This window comes from Clytia hemisphaerica, unplaced genomic scaffold (genome assembly GCF_902728285.1).
Source record: "Clytia hemisphaerica strain Z4C2 unplaced genomic scaffold, Clytia hemisphaerica genome assembly, whole genome shotgun sequence".
Classification (NCBI taxonomy): domain Eukaryota; kingdom Metazoa; phylum Cnidaria; class Hydrozoa; order Leptothecata; family Clytiidae; genus Clytia; species Clytia hemisphaerica.
In genome coordinates this window covers 254,833-278,933 of record NW_027103264.1, presented here as the reverse complement: position 1 = coordinate 278,933, position 24,101 = coordinate 254,833, and the positions used below count along the sequence as shown (strand labels likewise).

Below are 24,101 nucleotides of genomic sequence, written 5' to 3'. Positions count from 1 at the left end.
TCTTCGCAGAGCTAAATATAAAAATTCAAATTAAAAAAAAAATTCATGATGAGGAAAAATAAAATATCTAGTAAAGTCCTTAGGTAAGTAAAATCAACAGTTATAATATATGTGACTCTTGTAGAGAAAATCACTTAAAATCGTCCCTTATATAATCGTGCGCCATGATGGTTTGTTTACACATTGTAGCCTAGTGGCTGACGCAATAAATGGAAAGATATAGCCTAAAACTCAACTTTTGATCTTATCTGATACATTCCACCGATTCTTGATGATATGCGTAAGTCATTTTTTCTAGCGGAAACACCCTAAAAGAGCCGGGATTTGACCTCTCTCTGTTACTAAAAGTTACTAAAAATAGAAACACAGAGGTAAAAACCCGGGGGGGGGGGGGGCAGCTGGGCAAAAGGACCGACGGGTATGTGCGGGTCCTAAGGGTACCTTTTCCAATATGTTTAAAATGCACTGTTAGGGTCGGAAAAACTAGAGATGCACTGTAAGGGTAGAAATTTCAGAAAATTCTTGAAAAACCTAGATATTTTGACCAAAAATGCTAGAATTTTGACCATTTTTTGCACGAAAGGGATCGAAAATTTGGGGGAAAATGCACTCTAAGGGTATGATTTTCACTGATTTTTGCTGCACTGTAAGGGTGCAATTTTAAAAGCCAATTTTTGGCCCGCACATACCGTCAGTCCGCAAACCCAGTGCCCCCCCCCCCCGGGGGGTAAAAAAACGGCAAACGTCATCTTGACTTACGCATATCAAGAATAAGGCAGATTGGCGGCCACCCCCCACGCTAAAACAAAAAGATATTATCGTGACCATCACAGCTGGAATAAATATTTTCTTTGTGGTGGGTACCAAGGGTAGAAAAGGAATGGGCTTCTAGTAGTATCAGATGTGAAAATTTGCTCTGACGGTTTGAAGTCTATTCGCTTGTGCACTAATCGTACCTAATCTTTGTTTTGCTTTTTCCTTTTCATATAAAGCGTTGAAAAGATAATCCAGAGCACTATAGTTTACTGAGAAAAATGAAGATGAAGACGGAGAAGAAAAAATGAATGTTCATTTTATCTTCAGATATACTTCTCGAAGCTTTTTACTTTTCATCAAAGGGAGAGAAAATCATCAGAATATTTATCTTAAACTGGGACAGATTCCCTTATGACGAAGCAGACTTGTTTTTTTAATAAGCAATAGTTTCTACCCCTTATATCAGGCTCTTATTATGCTTACTATTAGGTTCCAAATAAACCCCCCCTTGTTAATTCTCGAGAATTTTCCAAACCCCCGGACCTTATTAGAACCCCACCGTTTTTTAGTTTTTAAGAATATTTTCAGCTCTAAATAGCCTGATTTTAGCCTATATTTGCCTTATTTTTAGGTTTTCAGAAGTACAATTTCCAAACCCCCGACAATTAGGTCCTCCCCCCGTTTATTAAAATCTCGAAAATTTTCCAACCCCCTCGTTTATTTGAACCCGCCCGTTTATTTAGACCCTATATAACGACCCTTTTAACGACCGCCCTTATGGGGACTTATTTGACCAAATTAAGAATTTTCAAGCGGTTAAAAGTTGAAATTTTCCTATTCTCCCAATCTTATTACAGGAACTTCTCAGTTCCAAAAAGGCGCCCTTAAAAGAGCGGCACGTTGGGGGTTTTAACAATTAACATTTCAGGCGCAAGCTCTTCATTTAAAATTCAATTTATTAACAACCACGTCATATTAAAATATGGAAATATATATTACTTCTTACAAACATGTTAAAATTTATAGCATTACCGTGTTATTTACAATATAAAAATATAGATATTCTATTAATTGAATTATAGAAAAAAAATGTCTTATGGGTAAATAAAAACATTGAAACATTCTTTTCTTATCAGATAGCCACTTTATCAGATAGAACTAAAAACCACCATTATTTATTTAATCAGCAGGTCAATTATGAATATTACGGAGTGTGCAACGACATTAAATAAAAAGTTTTTATTCCCATGAAAATCAGAAATCAACTTTAAAGGCCAGAAAGTTCCAAAAGGCCCAAGAAAGTATTAATGAAAGTCTTTAAATTTCATTGTGGGAAACGAGGTCTTGCATATATTGTGCTGTGTCTGGTTCCATAATGGCAGCCTATTTCAAAAAGAGAAAACAAAAATGACAAAGCTGATGGTGTATAATCAGTTCTCGGGGACCTAAGCAAGGGAAGGTAACTGTTCCTTGGAAGATCGAAATTTGGTCAAATTAGACCCAATAAGGGTCGCAAATGTCATAAAACCTTTCTTATTTTTCCTCCTAGTACCCCCCCCCGTGACAAGTTACGAATGAAGTAAACAACGGACAGTATATATATTGCATCCAGGGTTGATTCCTTCTACTAAAACTTTTTCTGAGTTCCCTCTTTATCAATCCACGAGTAGTTAGTCTGAACCCGTTCTATTCCCAAATGTTCTTAGGTGATAGCACTTACTAGTAACAAGACCCTGACTTACAACAACATGAGATTGTGAGATTGAAAGAGCACTGCGAAGTAATTTTATAATCTATGTACTTCAGCGAAAGCGAGACTATTACCTTTGAGTACCAGTAAACAGGTGGTTCTTGTTCTCCCAGCTCCTCACCATCTTCCATTAGTTGCTCGATAACGCCCTTCTCTACACATCTACCGTACAAAAATAATCCCAACGAAATCCCTTTCTTAATGTACGCTTCTAAACAATCGGTATCACGCGATAGTTGAGCAGTGTCTTGCAATGAGACAAGTCTGAGAGAAAACGAGAGGTTTGAATTACTAATCCTAGGGCCAACCTCGATAATCTTTCTTCAACTGCAATAATACACTATGGTATACTAGCCTGTGTTTAAATTTACCTCAGAAGCAACGCCGAGAAAGAACAGGCGAAAAAGAAACAGTTTTATGTGTAGAAAGTACACTCAGTCTTTGGGGTATGGCCTTAGGGCAGGAATGTTTCATTATTTTTTCTTGGGCATGACCTTTATATGGTAGAAATATTTTGTTATTTTTTCTGGGGTATGATCTTATATGGTAGAAACATTTGTTTATAATCACTTACTTTCTCGCAACTTCCAATGAGTTTCTGAACATTTTGAATCTGAAATACTGCAACGCCAGATTACCCATGGCAAATATATTGCCTTTCTCTGCGGCTGATTTGAAGCACTTGAAGGAGCTTTCTTTATCTTTGACTACGCCGAGGCCAAACTCATACATGACGCCCAGTGTGGCTTGGGACTCAATACTTCCATTAGCAGTGGCCTCCTGATGCCAGTAGTGCGACTGTAAAGAAAGTGATGAATATTGTGGGGAGATATTTCGATGTTTCATTTCCTTTATACCCTATAGTTAGTCCAAACCCTAAAGTCAGTTGAATACAAATTTCGGTTAATCAGTAGACTGAGCTTAAAAAGAATAGACTTTTCCACGCTGAATGATCTTTTCAACCAAAAACAAGCGATACTTTTATGGACCTACCTATATATAAAACGAATAATTAATATTTTAATGAAGGCAATGTAGATACAAAAACTGAATAATTAAAAATTTTGTAAGTTGGTGCCAAAATCTTTTTTCGAAAAATGAACTTTTTTAATTAACACACTGTATAAATACGTCTTCGTACAAAAAAATTAGGGAAAAACTAATGAACAGATTATTAGAACAGAACATTATAGAACAGCCTATTTTTCTTTTTTCGAAAATCGGGCTCCATCGCATTTTGGTAATCACCATTTTGCACCTTGGTACCAAAAATCACAAAATTCCTATGTTTCAATCCCGAGAAAAGTTGGTAACAGACAAACGGACAAACACAGGTTAATTTATAGGAAGAGCATCTTTTTTACTGAATAAGTGAGTGCTAAAAGAAACAATGTTAAACCAGAGATTTGGGAAAAGAGGATAAGAAACGCCGCTGCCGCTCGCTGTTTTCCTATTCTTTCCCTTTGAATTCGGCACCCTTTGAAGAAGCAAGGCTGTAGAATAGTTGAGCAAGAAGGAAGGCCGAAACAAAATGGCGTTACGTACAGGTTAACCAATGTTCAAGAAAAAAGTCCTTGAATAAAGCTTTCCAGTGAGTTCTTTGTGAAAAAGAGACTGGGGAGTGAATCTTTGATCTTGTGGGGGTTTCCCCTGAGAAAATCGAGGAAAATCATTCTATATTCTGGGAGTAAAGATGGCGGACATGAGGCATGCTTGAAATTTTGAAAAATTGGGACCAATTTCTTTCTGGCTTGTATTGCTCTGAATGAATTTTTTGTGTTGCAGACATAATTTTTATGGGTAGTAGGAAGGTTGATAGTGATCATGTAAGTATTAGTTTACCCCGGCACTCTCTAAAACGTCTCGGCATTTTGATTTAAGATGGGCAAAATCAATTGATAATTTTGTTGTTTTTCTTCAACTTTTAGATAAAAAAAATGTAATTTTAAGCAAAACTTGCCCCATGGTAATGGAATTGAGATTCAGTAAGTATACTTGATTTCCTCTAAGGTACTTTTAGCTTTATCTAGGGAAACCATTGATATTTGGGTTGGAAATTTCAAGGTTTCGACAACAAAAACATTTCAAAAAAATAACTTTGACATGTGATATTTATAAATTGTGACTACCTGAAGGGCCATGATTTTGACCAGTCAGTGGATTATGATTTAGAAGGTGCAAGGCTTTGGTACTTTTACATTCAAAATATTGTTTGTTTAATCCGTGGAATTTGCATTTTGTATTTAAACGGATCAGGGTAATTTCATATACAGATTTACATTTTATATATTTTCAGGCTAGTTATCATATTCTTTGTGAAATACTGTTAACAACACCGTCCCATAGAAGTATTGGCCATCCAAGTACAGGTTGCCGATGCAACGACGATTGACTCAAGATTCAGACATTTTTGCATGTTGACTGTCATGTCTGTTCTCTGCAGTGCCAGCAGAAAAGTCGACTGCTAAAAGATGAGTGGGAACTGATGTATGAAAACTTTACGTGTATTATATACCTATTTGACTCAACAGAAGCAGGATGGAATAATAATTCTATGGTGTTTGATGTTATATTTATGGAAAAAGTGGATTTGAGCGGTTAGACCTGTATGCCCTTTGAAAAATGGATGTCGATATATTTATTATTAAAATGTTCAATGGAAAATTGGGGATTTCGATATACACATATTATTATGTAAATGTTCTCTGGCGAAGTGGATTTTGATGCAATTTCTTTTTGGAATCTTTATTTCGATGTTTGTTTTTTATCCAGGTTGTCCTTGGAAACTGAATTTTGAGGCATAAATAAATATGCTTCTATAATTTAAATTTATATTCATATTTTCAGTCTGATGTTATTTTTAAACTATATTTTTCAAATTTAGATTTAAATTTTTTTAGCATTGAGTCATAACACCTTTTGCATTTAGTGTTCATGGAGCAATGATCCAATTTTTAATCAGCTTTGATATCTTAAAATCTGTATGAAATGTACTACCCAATTTTTTACTTCAAGTAAAGTCAATGGTGATCTATTTTTCTTTATGCTCTGCAATACACATTGATTCGAGGTGTTTTAAAGGCCTATAAATGAAGTTAAATTACACTGAAAAGTCTTTTTGTTCTTAATCTTTTGCAGCATCAGTTGCAAAGAAGATTTATATTCAGAGAAATAGCGAAGTCATATTATGCACTGAAAAAAAATACAAACTAACAATGACAATCTGTAATTCAAATATACATAATATACACTGTGGAAGAATGTTTAATTTTTATACACTATTATTTGTTGGGTTTAGGGTTGGATGAAATGCATAGTTTTTTTAACCTCATTTTTACGATGTTTTTGTACCGTCATTCTTCTAATTTAATCCGTCCTCTAATTAGTACGAATTAATTATTTTGGCAAAATGAAATAATTTATCTAACTCTAATTATTAGTACGAGTCCATCATCACGAATTTCTGATTTTCCTCTAATTTAGTACGATAAAGGTCAAATTTTCCTCTAATTATAGTACGAATAGTAAAAATAAACGAATTTTTTTTGTTTCAAAGACACTTCAAAGACAAGGAGGTATGGAGATACCAGCTGATTTCATTTTCAAAACGGTCAATGCAAAACTTTACAGTCAAATGAGAGAGAAAGTTCTCAAGGAACTGGAAACTTTTGAAGAAAAGAGAAAAGTTGGTCAAAATAAGAGTTTGAAAAAGAAAGAAAAAATAAATAAAAAGTACCAAAAAGTGTGTTTTTAATTTTTCAACCCCTAATTTAATACGATTTGATATCTCTTTTACTCTAATTGCCCCCGCAACGAGCGTAGCGAGTGAGGAGGCCTTCATAGCTTCACGCAAGGATATTGGACAGGAATCTCGAATCTTTGCGCGCGCGTTTGTTCGTATTGTATGTTCCGGCCAATTAAGTGTTCCGCAAAAATATGGCGGTAAATTATACAGCGGTAAATGTTATACACATTTTCATATTACGTTATATGCTATTACCATTATTATATATTGCATTTCATTAGTTTTGATTTAGGATTGAAAAGCTGAAGCGAGTGTTATAAATGCAAATTATAGAAAAAGTATAGTGATTATACACCATAAACCGAATTACAATATTACTTGTGCAAATCAAAACAAACAAAATGGCAGACTGGTTATGATGATGAGCTGATTCGATTCATTGAATGGAAAAAGTGTTTTGTATGTCTAATTTTGTTTCTTGTCTTTAAAACTGAATAAATACTGTAATTTAGTCAGAAGTTCATTTCAGCAATGATTTCAATTCTTTTTCGGGAATCTTGTTCAAAGCAAATTTGCTCAAGTTTTCAAATGTACATTTTGTTGATATTTTTGTTCAAACTTATCAAACTGTAATTTATATTGTCTGTTATTTTATTAATAACTACCTTTATTGTTTATAGAGCTTCTTAAGCTTTAAAGACCATTATATGGTCGTAACTCGGGAATATCTTTCTTAACTCGGTAAAACAAGATACCGGCAAAGTACAAAAAAGTAGAATGTAGCATATGAATCCAAAATTGAATGTGAATCGATGTAAACAAACTTTTTTTTGGTCTTCAAAATAGATTTACCTCACTTAGAGTGTTTTCACTGTTTGTTCAGTGTGGTAAATCTATTTGGAAAACCTGAAAAAAGTTTGTATAGGCGCATACATTCAACTTTTTCAGTTGTGATAGCCTACGTAATAACTTGCGCTCCAGTAGTTTGGTGAAATAGCTCCAATTCTGGCTTTCCAAGTTAGGAGGGACCTTCCCGAAGGCATTTAACGGTGGTTAGACTAGGCACACAGACAGTCATACAGAAACGGTAAAACAAGATACCGGCAAAGTACAAAAAAGTAGAATGTAGCATATGAATCCAAAATTGAATGTGAATCGATGTAAACAAACTTTTTTTTTGGTCTTCAAAATAGATTTACCTCACTTAGAGTGTTTTCACTGTTTGTTCAGTGTGGTAAATCTATTTGGAAAACCTGAAAAAAGTTTGTATAGGCGCATACATTCAACTTTTTCAGTTGTGATAGCCTACGTAATAACTTGCGCTCCAGTAGTTTGGTGAAATAGCTCCAATTCTGGCTTTCCAAGTTAGGAGGGACCTTCCCGAAGGCATTTAACGGTGGTTAGACTAGGCACACAGACAGTCATACAGAAACGGTAAAACAAGATACCGGCAAAGTACAAAAAAGTAGAATGTAGCATATGAATCCAAAATTGAATGTGAATCGATGTAAACAAACTTTTTTTTGGTCTTCAAAATAGATTTACCTCACTTAGAGTGTTTTCACTGTTTGTTCAGTGTGGTAAATCTATTTGGAAAACCTGAAAAAAGTTTGTATAGGCGCATACATTCAACTTTTTCAGTTGTGATAGCCTACGTAATAACTTGCGCTCCAGTAGTTTGGTGAAATAGCTCCAATTCTGGCTTTCCAAGTTAGGAGGGACCTTCCCGAAGGCATTTAACGGTGGTTAGACTAGGCACACAGACAGTCATACAGAAACACCATAAAGTGAAAGTATATATAGCTATAAACTCAAAAAGTCTAGCTTCCTGAAGGCACGTCTCTTCATTGTCTGCGCTGCGATCATCTTAATGGATTCAATCAGCTTTTAGTTTGGAGAAAAAGTTGCATCATGAAAAAGTACTATGCACTTTAAAAAAAATTAGGCGCATTTCAACTTTTCTCGACTGTACGTCTGAATGGACCACAATGGCATATCTTTATTTTTCTTTTGACCAACAACATAAAAGATTTTGCTTGAGAAGTACAATCAAAGCTTAGGCGAGTGGAGTCCGGGCCTTAGCTAGGATTGGTTTCTATTTCGCCCTATTTAAGATGGCGCAGAACTTTTTGATAAATTTTATCCGCAGTATCCTCTTGACTATTGTTTATTAGGCAAAGTAGCAATAGAGAATCAATCAATCAATCAATCAGTAATTAAATCAATCAATAATCAAATCAATTAATTATTCCTGATTATTTTTTATGTTTCAATCTTTAAAGCATTAAAAGCTTTATCTCGTCAACCTGTTCCGACAAGCTCGTTTCTTGAACCCGTCTTACATTTAAAATCTATTCCATGTAAATTGGAAGTTTGTTTTGCTACCATGTACAAACCACTCTCAAGGAAGATACTCTCGGGTATCTAATAAACGTACATGTACGTTTATTAATTTTAACAAAAATTTTCCTCAATTTCAAGTGCCTACTTTTGTTTCTAATGATAAATATCCATCTTTGACTTTTGAGGTTTGTTCTACTCGTCAAAGAAAGCAAATTACCCAATATTTACCCCCTAACCTCATTAAAAAGATCCTTCAATTAGGTTTGCATGCCTCCATTTTCGACCCTGTACGTTTATTCGCTACTGTACGTTTATTAGGTACTCGAGTAGTCTAATTACTCTGATATGGTTTCCACATGATAGCAAAAATGAATGCCAATTTAAGTGGAATAAACTTTAGCTTGCAAAACATAAGAGTCATTTCTTTTTAATTAGATTTTTTCATGTCTTCGTCGAAACCTTAATTATAACTAGGCCATCGTTTTTATTTATTTAGATGGAGTGTTATTGTTATTATTTTCAGGAAAAAAGAAAATCTTTTATTTCTTCGTTTAACCAAACGTGTAGTTACTTACTATTTTTTTGTCCCCATGCATTTCTTATAATCTTGCAATTGACATTGTAATGATTATACAATTTATTATAGAATTCTTTAAATATTATATTGCTGCGGTGGCATGTTAGTGTAAGCTATGTACTAGTTATTAGTACGACAATCAACGTCAATTTCCAAGGTATTTTATTTCCTCTTATTATTAGTACGACCCCTTCAAAATAATAAGGATTAAATTAGAAGAATGACGGTATATATAATATTTTTTCTAACATATCTGGGGAAATCCCCTGGTGATGTCTTCGGTATAATTTTTGTATTTTTTCAATGGTATTGTATGATTATTTTATGTTTTGTTGTCTAGAACTCATAAAGTTCTTACAAGAAAGCCTTCATGGTATTTATGACCTCCTGGCATTGATATCATGAATTGCCATCGTTTCTTTTTTCCTTTTCTTTCTTTGACATTTGTTGTTATTTTTTTGTCCTCGAAGGTTTTATTTTCAACCTCGCTATCCCTACTGAAGAGGCCTATATTGTATTGTTTCTTAGAAACTTTAGCCCAAGAATAATGATAAACTAGTTTTACCAGCTTCGTTTGTATTCTAACGCAACACATTTCAATTATTTTGGTATCTAAATTATCCAGCAAGGAAAATACTTTTTACAAATAAAACTGAGAAACTATTTAAGGCTCGCAACCCAAAGTCTTGTCCAAAGTAAAAAAGTGCTTATAAAAAATAACAAAATTCTCGATTTTAGAAAGAAAAAAAAATTCACTTTCGATATCAATCACGGCTGCCATTTTTTGTTTGTACTTCTAGTCTTGTGCGCATAACGAATCAAGCGCTCTGATTGGTTCAGAACGAAAACAATCGATCGGCCGCAGACATTTCAATAGAAACAAAAGATTCTACAGCCTAGCTTCAAATAGATGAATAGCGCATTTCTTATCCTCTTTTCCCAAATCTCTGGTTAAACTATTCAGTTATTTAGGAGGCCTGGAAAATGAGTACAAGAAAATTATTGACCGATCAAAGGTCTTTTGGATATGAAGACCGTTTCAATTTTTCTAAAATGTATGTAATAATCAAATACATCAATCGACTGATCTTTACCTTTTTGAAGTCAGTGGTCTCTTCGCCTCTTCGCGAGTAGAACATTGCGAGTATGGATTGTGCTTTGATACAGCCACTGACATCTCCGTCTTTCACTGATAATAACCACCATTTCTCTGCTTCTCTGTCCGACTGTTTCACACCAAAACCTTAAGAACAAAAAATTAAGAACACTAAAGAAGATAGAGTATTCGCGAGGAAAAAAGCTAATATAACTCGAAACATTTCAACATGATACACAGATACAACTAATGAGAAACCATCAAAGAAGAAACAAAATTCAATCACGCAATTCTTACCTTCGTAGTAAGCACGCCCAATATTATATTGTGCACATGGGATGAGAACTGAGTAGTTTGGAGATGAGGTTTCCACGATTTCTTTCATCATCTTCACTGCCAATGACTGGTGGAATAAAAAGTGAAAAGTCAAAAATTTAATGAGACAGTTAATATGTAATTTAATTCGTAATGTATTTTGTAATTATAACACAATAATACCCAGTAAATCATCGGGACCCTGAAATGGTTAATGCTTGTCGCATTTTCTCTGTACATGTATTTGTAAAATATGTGGCCATTTTGAACCAATGATATCCGTATACAGTAAGAGACAGACACACCAGGGATAAAAGTGTTTTCACTTTGCGGTGAACACATTGGTCAATATAATATTCCCAAACATTTTGACAGTTTTACCACTCAAATATAAACATCATTTAAAATCCATGTGACCGAAGATGATACTTGTAGTAGTTTAAGTGGAAAAGTGCTTCACATTCTGTAAGTATGGTTAGTTAAGAAGTATTAGTTCTCATTGTTGGCTTTCAAGAAATCCAGAAAAAAGAGAGCAAGAACTCTCAAGCATCAAAATTCGAGGGAGAATCATTAAAACACACCAAAAATATTTTTTAATAATTAAAATTGGCTAATAAATTCCCAAAAAAGTTAAAGCCACAGTCTTCAAATAAAACCTTCATGGGCACAGACTTTAAAGTAAATAAATTGCATTGCAGTCCTCTATACATCGGACTGGAAATGGGGCTCGATATCATATAGTATGACTCTCTATCAGAGAATGCACTTCATAATATGGACTAAAAGAACCCTCCATCATTCTGATGAAAAGTAAACAAAGTGTGACAGCTTGACACCCTGAAAGAACCAAAAAGAATGTGATCAAAGTGGAGATAAATAAACCTTCGGCAATGTTCACTTTTCGTAGTTTATGAAGAGCACATCGAGCAAAAGTAAAGAAAAAAATAGCAAATGATGACATAATGCTAGTTTAGGCAATATCCCTCCCAGGGGAATCTCCTTTGCAATCTTAAAACCTTTCTCAAATTCTGGAATGTTCTTATAATGTCCCTTAGGGAATAGAGAATCTCCTTAAGGATTTCAAAGCGTACCTCTTTTTCACTTCATCCAATCACAACCTTTAGATTTACATCCCAAATCTGGACGAAACACATGAAAGCGTCTTATGCATTTGATTTTCGATCATCAGGGTAAATTCACACTACGCTACCTTATTTTTAAAGTCCAGGTCCCCCCCCCCCCCAATTCTAAAAGGGCCTAAGTCCATTTTTATGAAAATTGAGATTTTTGGTTTTTCTGAATATCTGGCTCACTGGCTTTCTTTTGATGTATCTGACATGAAGATTTGGAGGTAAAAAAGTCTAAAAATTTTGGTCTTTAGTTTTAATAAAAACCACTTTTAATTTTAAAAGGGCCTAAGTCCATCATGTTAGGGCCTAAGTCCAAAGCATTTAAAATTACTAAATTTTAAAAAGGCCTAAGTCCAGAAAGAGGGCCTAAGTCCAAACATTGATAGATTCTATCTAATGTGAAAGGGCCTAAGTCCATTGTTACTGTAGGATAGTGTTGCTATAGGAAAATGGGCTGTACAGGATGCAAGGGGATGCATTTTGTATAACATGGTTTCCTTTCTTTTCAGCGTTTTCCTAGATTTTACTAACATTCTATTGCTAATTTTTTTCCAAACACTGATGTCATTGCATTGCACAAACCTGATTCGAATGTACTGTTTACAAAATAATTATTATGGTGGAATGTTTTGAACTGGAATTTATGATGGTGGAAATGTTTTGAGAATTTATGCAAATTTAAGGTGGAACGAAATGTTTTGAACTGGAGTATATATATGTGGAATGTTTTAAACTGGACTTTATGGTGTATATTTTTTCTGAACCCATTTTAGGAGGGAGTCTTAAGCCAGGATAAGCCAGGACCCAGAGAGGACTAATTATCCTTTCATTGTAACATCGTCTCTCTAAGAGGAAAAAGAATTCGGCCACTCTTTTGTTGTTTGTAGGTCTGACAGGAGAACATTTTATTTTTTCATACTATATAGTTTTGTCATATAAAGGGGTGGGGGGAGGTTCTTTAGGTCTTGAAGAATAAGGGCGAAGGGAAGGGCAACCGGCAACCCTAGTAACCCCCGGGGAAAGGGGAGGGTGACCAACAAAAGCGTGCAAAGGGGTAAAGGATAAAGGTAGAAAACTATGCTACTTATAACATTATTCAATACTAGAATTTCAGCTAGCTGAAGATATTCTGATAATTTCATCAACAAAGACAAATAGAAGTTTAAAATCCACTTATTAATGCCCGTGTTTTCTGACAAATTGTTTCTGAGGCCAAATCTCCTGCATTTCCAGAAATTTTCCGATTAAGAAATAATTTCGGAAAAACAAGATTTTCTGATTTTGAAAAAAATGGGATGAGAAATTCCCTGATTTTTCCAAATTTTTAAAAATTTTTCCAATAAAATCGGATTTCGCAGAAAAAATTCTGCCTTTTTTCGATTTTCCAACTTTGAAAAAAAGAATTATCAGGGAAAATTTGACTTGGAGCTCTCCCACATTTTGGTGAGGCGACATTGACAGCTTTGCTGCTTTTGGAAAAAATCAATTGAATCAGTTCTTTCCTTTAAAAGTATTAATTTCAAAGAAAATACAATTTCACAAGCAAAATTACACAACTTCTTGTAAATTTTCTTTTTTCTCTTTTCAATTTATAGAAAATGTAATGAACTAAGGCCTTTCAATTTTATATTTTCAAGCTTTAGAAAAATGTAATGGACTTAGGCCTTTCAGATTCGCTGAGATTTCTGTGGACTATGATGTAAAGAAAAAGGCTTTTCTAGTCATTTAGGACTTAGGCCTTTCTAAATGATTATATTTTATAAGGATTTGGACTTAGGCCCATTTATTGGAAAATATAGATGGGCACTAAGTCCATATGTCATAAAACTTGTTAATTTTAAAGAGACCTAAGTCCTCTCTAGATCTTTTCCGGGGTGAAAATCTCCGACAAAATGGCTTTTAATTGGGAAGATAATAATTAGCCATAGGTCTCAGAAAATCCTTACTTCGTTACTTTTATGTGGAAGATTGTGTCAAAATCAGGAGAATACTTAAATCGCAATTTACTCAAAATCACAAAAACGGACTTAGGTCCCTTTAAAATGAAGGCTCTAAGGACTTAGGCCCCTTTAAAATTAAGGCTCTTAGGACTTAGGCCCCTTTAAAAATAAAGTAGCAAGTATTTTAAATAGATAAAAGGGGTTGAATTTCTTATGGTAGTTTGTGTGAAAACTGCTTTTTATGCAACTTGGTGAAGCTTTGTAGTGAAAGACACTTGAAATGTTTTGAAAGAAAACTTCAACAGTGTTCGTTGACGTAGAGAATGAAGGAACCAAACAAATCGAGTGAGGATTCGCAGAATACCTTAAGGGGATTAATTTTCGCGGGAACTTATTTTCCCCTTAAGGTACTAAATAGTGAAGCGAAAACAGCATGATGAAAAGGAATTTTTTCGAAGAATTTCTATGAGAAATTATTGGATTTGATCATCGGACAATCGTTACGTGAGTTTTTCATGATAGGGTTGGATTACTGACGTCATTCATTGATTCATAAGGACCCACATTCACTTGGAATTGACCTCCATACTTCTTCCAAAAATAAAACAAAATATCTCAAGCATGTACCTGGGATGCATGTCAAATTAGAGCAACATAATATGTCAGCGAAGTCTTAGGACGATTTTTGGAAAGCTACCAAGTTTTATTTTCTCGATGAAACTAGATAACATAAAAGAGTCAGATAAAAATGTTTAAAATTAGATCGGTCAAATGGGGAATTATCTTTAAAATAAACACGAAAATCCAATCGGCAAAACAATCAAACCATTGACAATGTTCGTTGAATGTAAACTTTGTAGTGCGTTCTGTCTATTCTAAGTAAAATATATTCCAACAAAGACATTTACTTCACCTATTGATAAGACATTTACTTACCTATTGATAAGACCTTGCTTATGTTATGACCAAGGCCAATCTCAATTTCACGACCATCGCATCCTATCCTTCCAGATATTATGAATATTTAAAAAAATATTTTTCATCCCGGCTACACTGGCGCTCTGTGGGGTACACAAAAGAACGGTCTCCAGACGTATACAAAATTGAGTCAGATGTCGAAATTATACGATTTTCTGGATTCGAAAAGAAAAACGATAATGCATTGAAGGGATAGAATAGTTGTTTGGAATTCACTTTTCCCATTTACACGTACATTTATCAATAACTTAACCTTTCAAAGCCACTAACTTTTTTGAAAAACCAAAAAGTTCATCATTTTTTTCTGGAAATTTATTCTTTCAAAGGCCATTTCTTTACCAGGACAAATGATTCAGGTATCAACTTTGGTATCGTTGAAAAGCTCCTTCTCTCAGCTACAAAAAATTATGGATTTTTTTTTCTCTGTTATGACCAAAAGACTGTGTATCGGTAAAATGACCTTTTCAAGACGTAAATATACGTCTTTCGCCGTCTAAGGGTTAAACATGTCTTATCGTCTAAGAAGAAGAAAAGCGCAAATGTCTTTACAGTGGCCGAAGAATTTGTTTTCACAGTCTTTCATAGGGAAGTCTTGATCAGCGTTAATGTGTGTAGTTTATACTTCGTCCTCTTGATGTCGCCAATGTGATAACGAGAGAAAAACTATCAAAAGAGCCGTCTAGCGACCTATCAAAAATAGTTTCGAGTGAGGGATAAACGGACTTGGATTAATTATTAACTAAACTTTTCTGTTTTGGTAATTTTGAAAATAAAGTGAAGTAAACTTGTCCCTATTTTTAACGATGTTCCCACCATTTTCAAAATCTTTCGTCGAATATTCAAAATTTTTGAAAGTTAGGGCTTTGGGACCTGAATATTACAAAAACAAAACAAAATAATATCCTATGATGCTTGCATTCTTATTTGGCGCTTCATCGAGTTTATAAAGAGCCTAAAGTGGTTTTGAGGCACCATTCTCAGGTAAATTCTTCTTCTTGAAATCGATAAGGACCGGATCTAGCAAAGATCTCTACAAAAACATTGTGATTGTTGACCGGCTACATTAAACAGTTAGTGTAAACAAAAAAATGTATTTCTAATAGTTTTGACCCTTCCAACCCAAACTAAATGTTTGAAATGGGAAGATAACTTATATTGTTGGTTTTGAAACGCTGAAAAGACGTTTTTTCGATGGGGCAAGGACTTTATGAAGAGCCAGCCTTTTGACCGCATTAAAAAATTTGAAGAGGCTTTTTAATGAAATGACAACTTCAAGAAAGCTGAATAAAACTTGAAAGCAATCGGAATGGTATTACACAGAATGATATTACATCACTTTTGACCGTATTTCTTCAAAGTCATCTTGTTTCAGCTGATTTAATCGATCGTCAATCTTTTAAACTTTCTATATTAGGGGGCGATAATTGATCAATAGTAAACAAGTTTCACAGTCCACAAAAAGAAAAATGAACGTGACTTGAAAAAAAATCTTTCTTTGCCCGTACATAAAATAGGAGCTAAATTTATTTGCTCGCTTACCCGGTTGGGTCAACATGATTGACAAATACATTTCTTAGAGGACCCTTACCGCGATATTAGGAGCAGGATATCGATGTTCAATGTTGAAAACTAATTATATCTATCAAAATAGATATCAAAAGTGTGGATATTAAATTTACAATTATTTAAAAACCATTTTTCAAATTTTTACCGGCAAAATGCCAAGATGTTATGTAAAGAGTCAATTTCGATGTCCAATCCCTCGCACGTAGGGATAAGAAAATGCGGGTATGGAAACATATGTGTTGTCAGAAAGAGTTTATATTTAGATCACAGTGCAGTAAATTCAGAAAATACTGGCGATCTATTTTTAGAATACAATTTCACGCTTAGGCGAAACGCGAAACCATTGCCGAAATTTAGTTGTTTCAGTGACTAAGTGTTATTAAAGTTCCGATTTGGACAACGACATTCGATTATTTTCTTTACTGCATTTTTTTCACAAAAAAAAACTGAGTAATTCGAGGGAGCTCAGCGCAGTTAGAGTGGCATAGATAGGCTTGAGAAATTCAAAGTATATCAGAAGTTCAAAAGTTTGAGAAAATTACTTTATAGTGTTGGAAACCCGAGTAGGTTCGAGCAAAATCGCTCATGAGAGTCTGGGATATTCTATCAACAACTACCAACAACTAACAGTCAAACCAATGGAGGCAATACCTGAACGTACTCACTAAAATGTACACAAGTGACGTTGCTTTTTAAAATTTCGAATCGAGGACGTCTAAACGTGGCTCTTCAATAATATGAGTGGAGACGCGGCACTCAACTTTATTATTTTTTTTTTTATTTATTAATTGTCTTTCAGGCTCTTCCATATTTTACAATGGCTATTCGTCCTATGTAAAAATAATCATATTTAAATAAAAAGATAATTATATTCTATGAAAAAAAAATATGCTGTAGAAACAAAACACACAAAAAAAAAACAACTCAAGAATACTGACAAAGCTAACAAAATTGCAGATTGTAAAACCGTAAAACTGTAGAAACAAAACACAAAACAACTCAAGGATACTGACAGAGCTCGCAAAATTGCAGAAAAAGAAAACAGAAAGTATAGCTTGTTGGTGTTGTAGTGGTTGATTAGGAAAAGTTCAGTTGAGTTGTAATAGTATTGAAGTAGCTAATCCTGCGAAAATTTCAGTGTTGATCAGACCACCAGACTAAAATATCAGGTAAATATTGTAAGGTAAATATTAATAATATAACCTCCAGACCTCATAATCATAGAATCTACAATATATTGGCTTGAAATTGAAATTGTGATAGACATTTGCGTTTTTGTCCATGTTTCCTGAACACGAATGACATTGACGGAAAAAGATCTTTTAAGAGGAATAATAAACCCAAACACGTATGCAAATCAAGCAAAAAGCTAAAAATACTGAAAAGGAAGAGGGAAATCGACGCGTTTAAACTCTACTTTAGGCGTACAAACTTTCGCGAGCGTAAACTTTCGCGAATCAAGACGTAAAATTGAGATTTTTCACATGAAAAAATGGCTTAGAGACACAAATACTTCTTGGGTTGGCTTGAAACATTTGTCCTTTGACTCATTAGTCTTTTAGCAGCTTAAAAAGTGCCATAAAAGTTACATTTTATTCAAAGTTTGAAGTTTTACAGATTTTCTATTTTGTCAAGAATTTTTCGCGAGCATAAACTTTCCCGAATGGCCCTTCCTAGAATTTTTAAAGAAATTTACTTTCGCGAAAGTTTCTGCTCGCGAAAGTTTCTACGCCTAAGTAATCTACTGTAGTTGAATGTTGAGAATGAGACTGTTAAAGGATGAGAGAAATAGATAGCCAGAATATGTAAGGCTTCAACTCAAAAAAAAAGAAGATTTTAATTGTAATTTTTAACTTGGCTATGATGAAAATGATATTGTGCATAGGACAAAAAATTCGGTCGTATTTTGAAGGTCAATGACAACATAAAAAACAAATCATTTGTCGCTGGCATATGTAGATAAAGAATGCTTTCGGTTTTACGTACACGAGCGAAAAATAAACAAACACTGGTAGCCCGTTAAATCAATATCCCTTTTTCCCTCGTACTGTTGAAATAATATTTTATTGCTTTTGTCATGAAAAGACAAAACGAGGGTTTGATGACCGTTGACAATGGTAATGACTTTTAGTGCCAAAATGCCACAAGTGCCATAGTGAATCACTTAAATAAACGTTGAAGGGTGAAAAGAGATGATTGACGACGGCTGTATACATGAGATTAGAAAGTAGGACTCTCCTTATTGGTTTAGAAATATAATCATTCAAAGACTTAAAAAAAACAGGGAAGAGCTACTGAATTTCTTTCTGAAAAATACGTCTTGACGGTGTCAATATGAAACGTAACTAACGTCGTCGGAGAAAACTCTTGAAGTAACAGGAAATTTAAACAGTCTAAAATCAACAAATTCTAAAAAGACTTTTCAAAATCAACATAATGATGTCAACGAACTCGTGGAGGGAGAAAAATCAACATACAAACAATGTAAGAAAAAAATCACTTTTGTGTTTTGTCAACGTCAGTCTTTCTTTCAAGTCTGTTGTTTATTGAAAACATACAAAATAGTCGTTCAGGTCGCGGCTTGAGATCAGTTTTCAAATGAAGCTTGATCGTGAAGGTTCGACTTGCCGTGTCGACCGATTAGTAGAAAGAAATTATTATTTGATGTAAGTCACTTGTTAAACAGCATCGAAAGTGATTTCATTTTTTTCAAAGATCGCTTAAGTTGAAAATATTTCGTTTTTATGAAATGTTGATTCAATAGAAAAATCCATCTGAGGCATCACTTCTGAACAGAAACTAAACATAATTGTCGAACTATATAAACGTACTTTTAATCAAACACAATGAAGTTGTTTATTTCGTTAATACTTTTCACCATTTTATTGAACTTTATTGAATGTCGTATCCGATTGAACGCAAAGGAGATCGAGAAAAACTTTGACGGCATTCACCAAGAGATTGTAGCGATAAAGAAGAACCTCCAATACTATCTGAAGCGAATCAATACGCTGGATGGGAAATCCAGAAATGATACTGTTATATACAACAAGCTCGTCCAACGCCTCAACCATTTGCGATATGAGCTTGACCGAATCAAGGAGATCCAACAACGCGAATTGAAAGAGAAATTACACTGGAAAGCAAAAGCTGAAAATAATAGTCGCTTGATTTATGATTTCAAATTGGGTCTGCAGAACAAGATCAATCAAAACCAAAACCTTTTGACGAAACGCATCGAACGTTTAGAGCAACAGTATTTATACGGACAGCGTTCAATACTGAATCTGGAGGAAAAGATTGGGCGCGAGACTATCAAAAACCAGAGACTCAGTAGCGAGCTTCAAATGCTCAAGTCTAGCATTCGACAAGTTTATAACAATATGACTGCGTCGATCAATAAATTGAGACGAAAACATGATTGGATGGCAAATCGCATCTTCAACAAGTCCGTTGAAAACACTGAAACGATGCGCCATTTTCAACGATACGCCGAGGAGCTTCAGCAGCAAATATTCGCATTACAAAAACGAGCATCAACAGAGGAGAAAGAAGCTCCCTTCAGATTAAAAGATATGTTGATGTCTTTATTGTATGAAAGTGAGAAATCACAGAAGATATCAACCACGGTCAAAACAGCTGAACCGTCCACAGCTTCTGTGACAGCAACTACCACGCAGACAACATTGCCAACGACAACAACACTCAGACCAACAACACTCAAACCAACGACAACAACAACGACCACTACTACAACGAAGAAATTACCGACGACATCAACAAGTCGGCCATCGACAGTATCAACAAGTCGCCAATCTAAAACATCATCTATGAAAACAAGCACGACAACAACTTCGACAATAACGACATCTTCAACGACGCTTTTGACGACTAAAATACCTAAATCTTTAAAACAAATAACAGATATACCTTTAATGAGTACTACGAACCCGACCACTTCCACTACCTCGTCATCCAATAAAGAGCACACCACCATTCCAAAAGCCCGTAATACAACACAGGAGACGCTGACCACAGAGCACCCATCGACAACAGTTGAACGGCAACAAACAACAGACAGTAAAAAAGACCCATCGACAACGGTGCAAACACAACACGATATTTCATTAACAGTGTCGACACTCCCAGAAGTCGGACAAGACACAGACTCTATTGATATTGACCAGCCTTTAGCTAACGGTGTCTTCATAGATTTGATGCCTGATAGTTTTGATGCAGAAAATGAACAAAGAGAGACTTTAATATGGGGAAATGATGAAAATTGAGAAATTTCCTTATGAGGATGTATAAAGAATTTTGAAGGATGATATCAAATGTGGCGCAGTGAATCATCCTACAAAATGCCGTGTATTGAACAAAATCAAATGAATAACAAACTAAGAGGTGAACAAACGTTCCAGAGTTAATAAAGCAACTATAAATTCACAAAAAGTGTGGAAAAATAAAATGTGGTCCGCCAGTTTGGCTCATGGTTGAAGCCAGAAGATGAAGGTAATGCAAAGGATTAAAAGTCATATAAACAGTTGTATAAATTTTTTATTTTGACGCATCATCAGTTGTTTCTTGTTATAAAAAATATTTTTAGAAGGATTTCGAAGAGTTTTAACGTTCCCGTGAAAAGAAATTCCGAAACATTGACTGACAGACGCTAAAACAATAAATGATAAAAGAATGTCTTTAATCTTTCGTGAAAGGTCAATTGAACCTCTTTGTGTTTGCCAGGAAAATTAAAGAGGGGGTAGATATCCGTAAAAAAACTCGTTGACAGAAAGAGACATAAGACGGTTAGTTGGTCAGTTCGCAAGGTGGTTTTAACAGTTCATTAACATCAAAACTAAACACTTCATTTGAATGACAACACTTCAACTTTTCTAGCTTATTAGAAACTCTTTTGAATTTTCGGCACGGTTGTTTTTATGTGTTATGCAAAAGTATCCTACATCTATTTTAATCACTAGAAGATTGAATAAAATTAGATTTATACTTTTTCCAATAACCACATTTAAGTACAGTACAGTTCATGACCTTTTAAAGTACACGATTTTTATAAGAATATACTCTACAAGAAAATTCATGGTGAAATTGAGCAAAAAATCAAGAAATTTTAGCAACAGAACCTAGGAATTGTACAGTAAATTGCCGGTCATCCCCCAGTAAGACTCAATACTTTCAAAAAACTATCACTTTATGCTTTAGGTGTGTATTACATGTTAAGTTTAGTTTGAATTTCGATGCCAACCTAAGAATATTGTTAGAATATTTTAGTATGATTTTCCCAAAAAGATTAAGAATATCCATGATGAATTGAAAAACACCAATCTTATAAATTAAGTGTACAATACAAGCCACAGACAAAATTATTCATTTTTGAGCTCAAAGATAACAGGGCTCTCCACAGAACTTTGGGCGCTCTATGACAGTAATGAAAATATTTTTAGTTGTGCTGGAAAACTGAGTTTTATCGCGATAGAAAATTTGAAAGTAGCCAATGTCAACATTAATAAAGCGTGGCTTGATACCCAGAAAGTAAGGAAGCCTTTTTCGACTGTTTTTCCTTTCGTTGCGTGTTTTTTCTTTCGTTACGTATTTTTTTCCTTCTCTAAAAATGCAGAAATTTTTTTAAGAACTTGCAAACGTGACTGCCATTATTTTATTTCAAAATCCCTGATTTGGTAAGGTCATTTATCTTTTATTCAACTCACATGTGTCATAAAATAAATGGATGCTTAGGCTCATCATAGCCAGCTTTTCTCAGCAAAAAAAATACAATTTTGAATAACTATCAGGCCTTGACAGTAATCGGTAAAAATCCTTAAAAACAAAATGACTCACATCAAATAGAATTGGATCTCAAGAGAAAATAAATAAACATTCAGAATGAAACCCTTTTACTTTCGAAATAATGTACTTTCTTACTGAAAACGACGTGACTGTTAAGAAATTACCCCTTTTTAAAACGATCTCTTTTCTAAAGACGGCCTGTTAGTCTGTCATTTGATAGTTCTGTGATCAAATATCAACCGGCGCTTAGAATGAGCTCATTTTGACAGTATGTCATCATTCAATGTTGTCACTTGCCTTTAAGACAAAAGTCTGGCCATACAAGGGGGCCGGTCCCAGCGGTTATTGTGATGGAGGGTTTTCGTGGCACGATGGCGTGAATTTTCGAGAAATATGGCGCAACGGTGTGAGAATTAAATGCTGTCGTGATCGTGAAATCAAGACTCCTTAGGCGTGAGAGCATAAATTTTCTAGTTCGGCGGGATCTTGAAAGCCGCAATCATTACGGAAACCGAGATTTCATGCCTCTTTTAGCCAATCTAAAAGGTCTAGGCCTGATTTCCATAATTTTCTCCGTCGCTCCAAACCTCCTTTAAATCTTACTCCAGTCAAAAGAAAAGGTACATTGTAATACTATTCCTTTCAAGGCATATTTATTGACATTCTTGGGATTGAAAATCACTACCAAAAGATAGGACCCGTGTCATCTGTTAACGAACTCACACATTTGATAAATAAAAATGTAAATAGCTCTACAACCAATACTGTATTCCTCTATTTAGCGCCGCACCATCCGATGAGCGTCGCCCTCTAAAATCAAAAATTTGAAAAGAGCTCTGTCTTCTAAAGACCACCGCACCCCGCGCCTATAACAAGCCATAATTTGATGTTTCGATAGAGGCCCTTTCAACTTGTAGCAATACAAGCTAAACCCATAATTTCACAAACATCTTAACTTAGAACGTGCCCATTCCAGAATGCATCTGGAAGACATCACTTTTCTAACTTGAGGTCCAAGTACCGGTTGGTCCATAAAATCGTCGGAAGTTTGGCAACATCTTTGAGCAGCTAATGGTTCAAGATATGAACTGGAAGAGGAAGGTCTAGCTTAAATTTTGAGCTTCTACTTTATAAATTTGGTTCAGTAGTTTTTGAGTAGTCGGTTCTCAAAATAAATTTTCACTTTTGGGTTGAATTAAAAACGAGAAAGAGGTGGAACTAAAACAGACACGTCCTAATAATGATTGTAATGGTAACAACATCCTTTTTTTGACGTTTTTTGCGCTTTTTGAAAAGTGATTTTTGACTTTTAAACTGATTAAAACTTTTGAACCAATTGTCCGAATGAAAAAAGTAATACATCAAAATTTAAGTTAGACCCTCCCCAATTTTAAAAGTTTTACTTTTACATAAATGTTCCCGTTTCATATCAGACACAATACTTCATATCAAGACAGTATATATTGCCGGTGTAAGCAAAAAATGTTTTTCTTTTCCTCTTTCTGACCAATCTTGCTCCACATTCAAAGGTGAATTTAAATTGATGAGTAAGCAAACGATACTACTCTTATTTAAAAAAAAACTTTAATAAAGTAAGATCAACCTACCTTACCTAAAAGCGTCATCAAAGATCCGAAGTTTTCTTGGACCACCCGGTATTCTCTACAAAATCTCGCTTGTCAAAATTTTGATTATCAAACTTTGAAAAGAACTAACACCACCTTAAAAATCAGAAGTTGCGACTTACATGATTTTCAGTTTTCCCCAAACCATCATAAGACATACAAGCCAGTTGATATTGAGCGGGAGGGTAGTAATCACAACATTGTTCCAAAAGTTCCACTGCTTTTTCATACTCCTTCCCGCGGTACAGTTTTAAAGCGCTTCGGAATTCCTCGGGAATGTCGTTTTTTACAATGCCATTATTATTGTTTGTAGGAAGGAGACTTCTTTCTTCCCCTGTCAGATGAAATGATAAACTCTTGTCTGCACATAATGTATGCGATGACGTAATTTTGCGTGGTAACGGTTGCACTGTTTCATCTGACATTGGTGTCGTTTTTATTTATATTTTTTGGTTTTTTCTTTTGTTTTCTTGTCTGA

At 34.6% G+C, this 24,101-nt stretch overlaps 1 protein-coding gene across 1 annotated transcript; it reads right to left on the bottom strand.

Moving 5' to 3' along the window:
• Positions 1–1,694: 1,694 nt before the first annotated feature.
• On the bottom strand, positions 1,695–24,101 carry LOC136800963 (LRP2-binding protein-like). The gene is made up of 6 exons (XM_067057577.1): positions 23,746–24,101; positions 10,565–10,670; positions 10,266–10,414; positions 3,081–3,304; positions 2,581–2,770; positions 1,695–2,139 (listed from the first exon to the last, which is right to left on the bottom strand). The coding sequence occupies exons 1-6, from the start codon at positions 24,046–24,048 to the stop codon at positions 2,074–2,076; spliced, it is 1,038 nt and encodes a 345-aa protein (XP_066913678.1). The 5' UTR covers positions 24,049–24,101; the 3' UTR covers positions 1,695–2,073.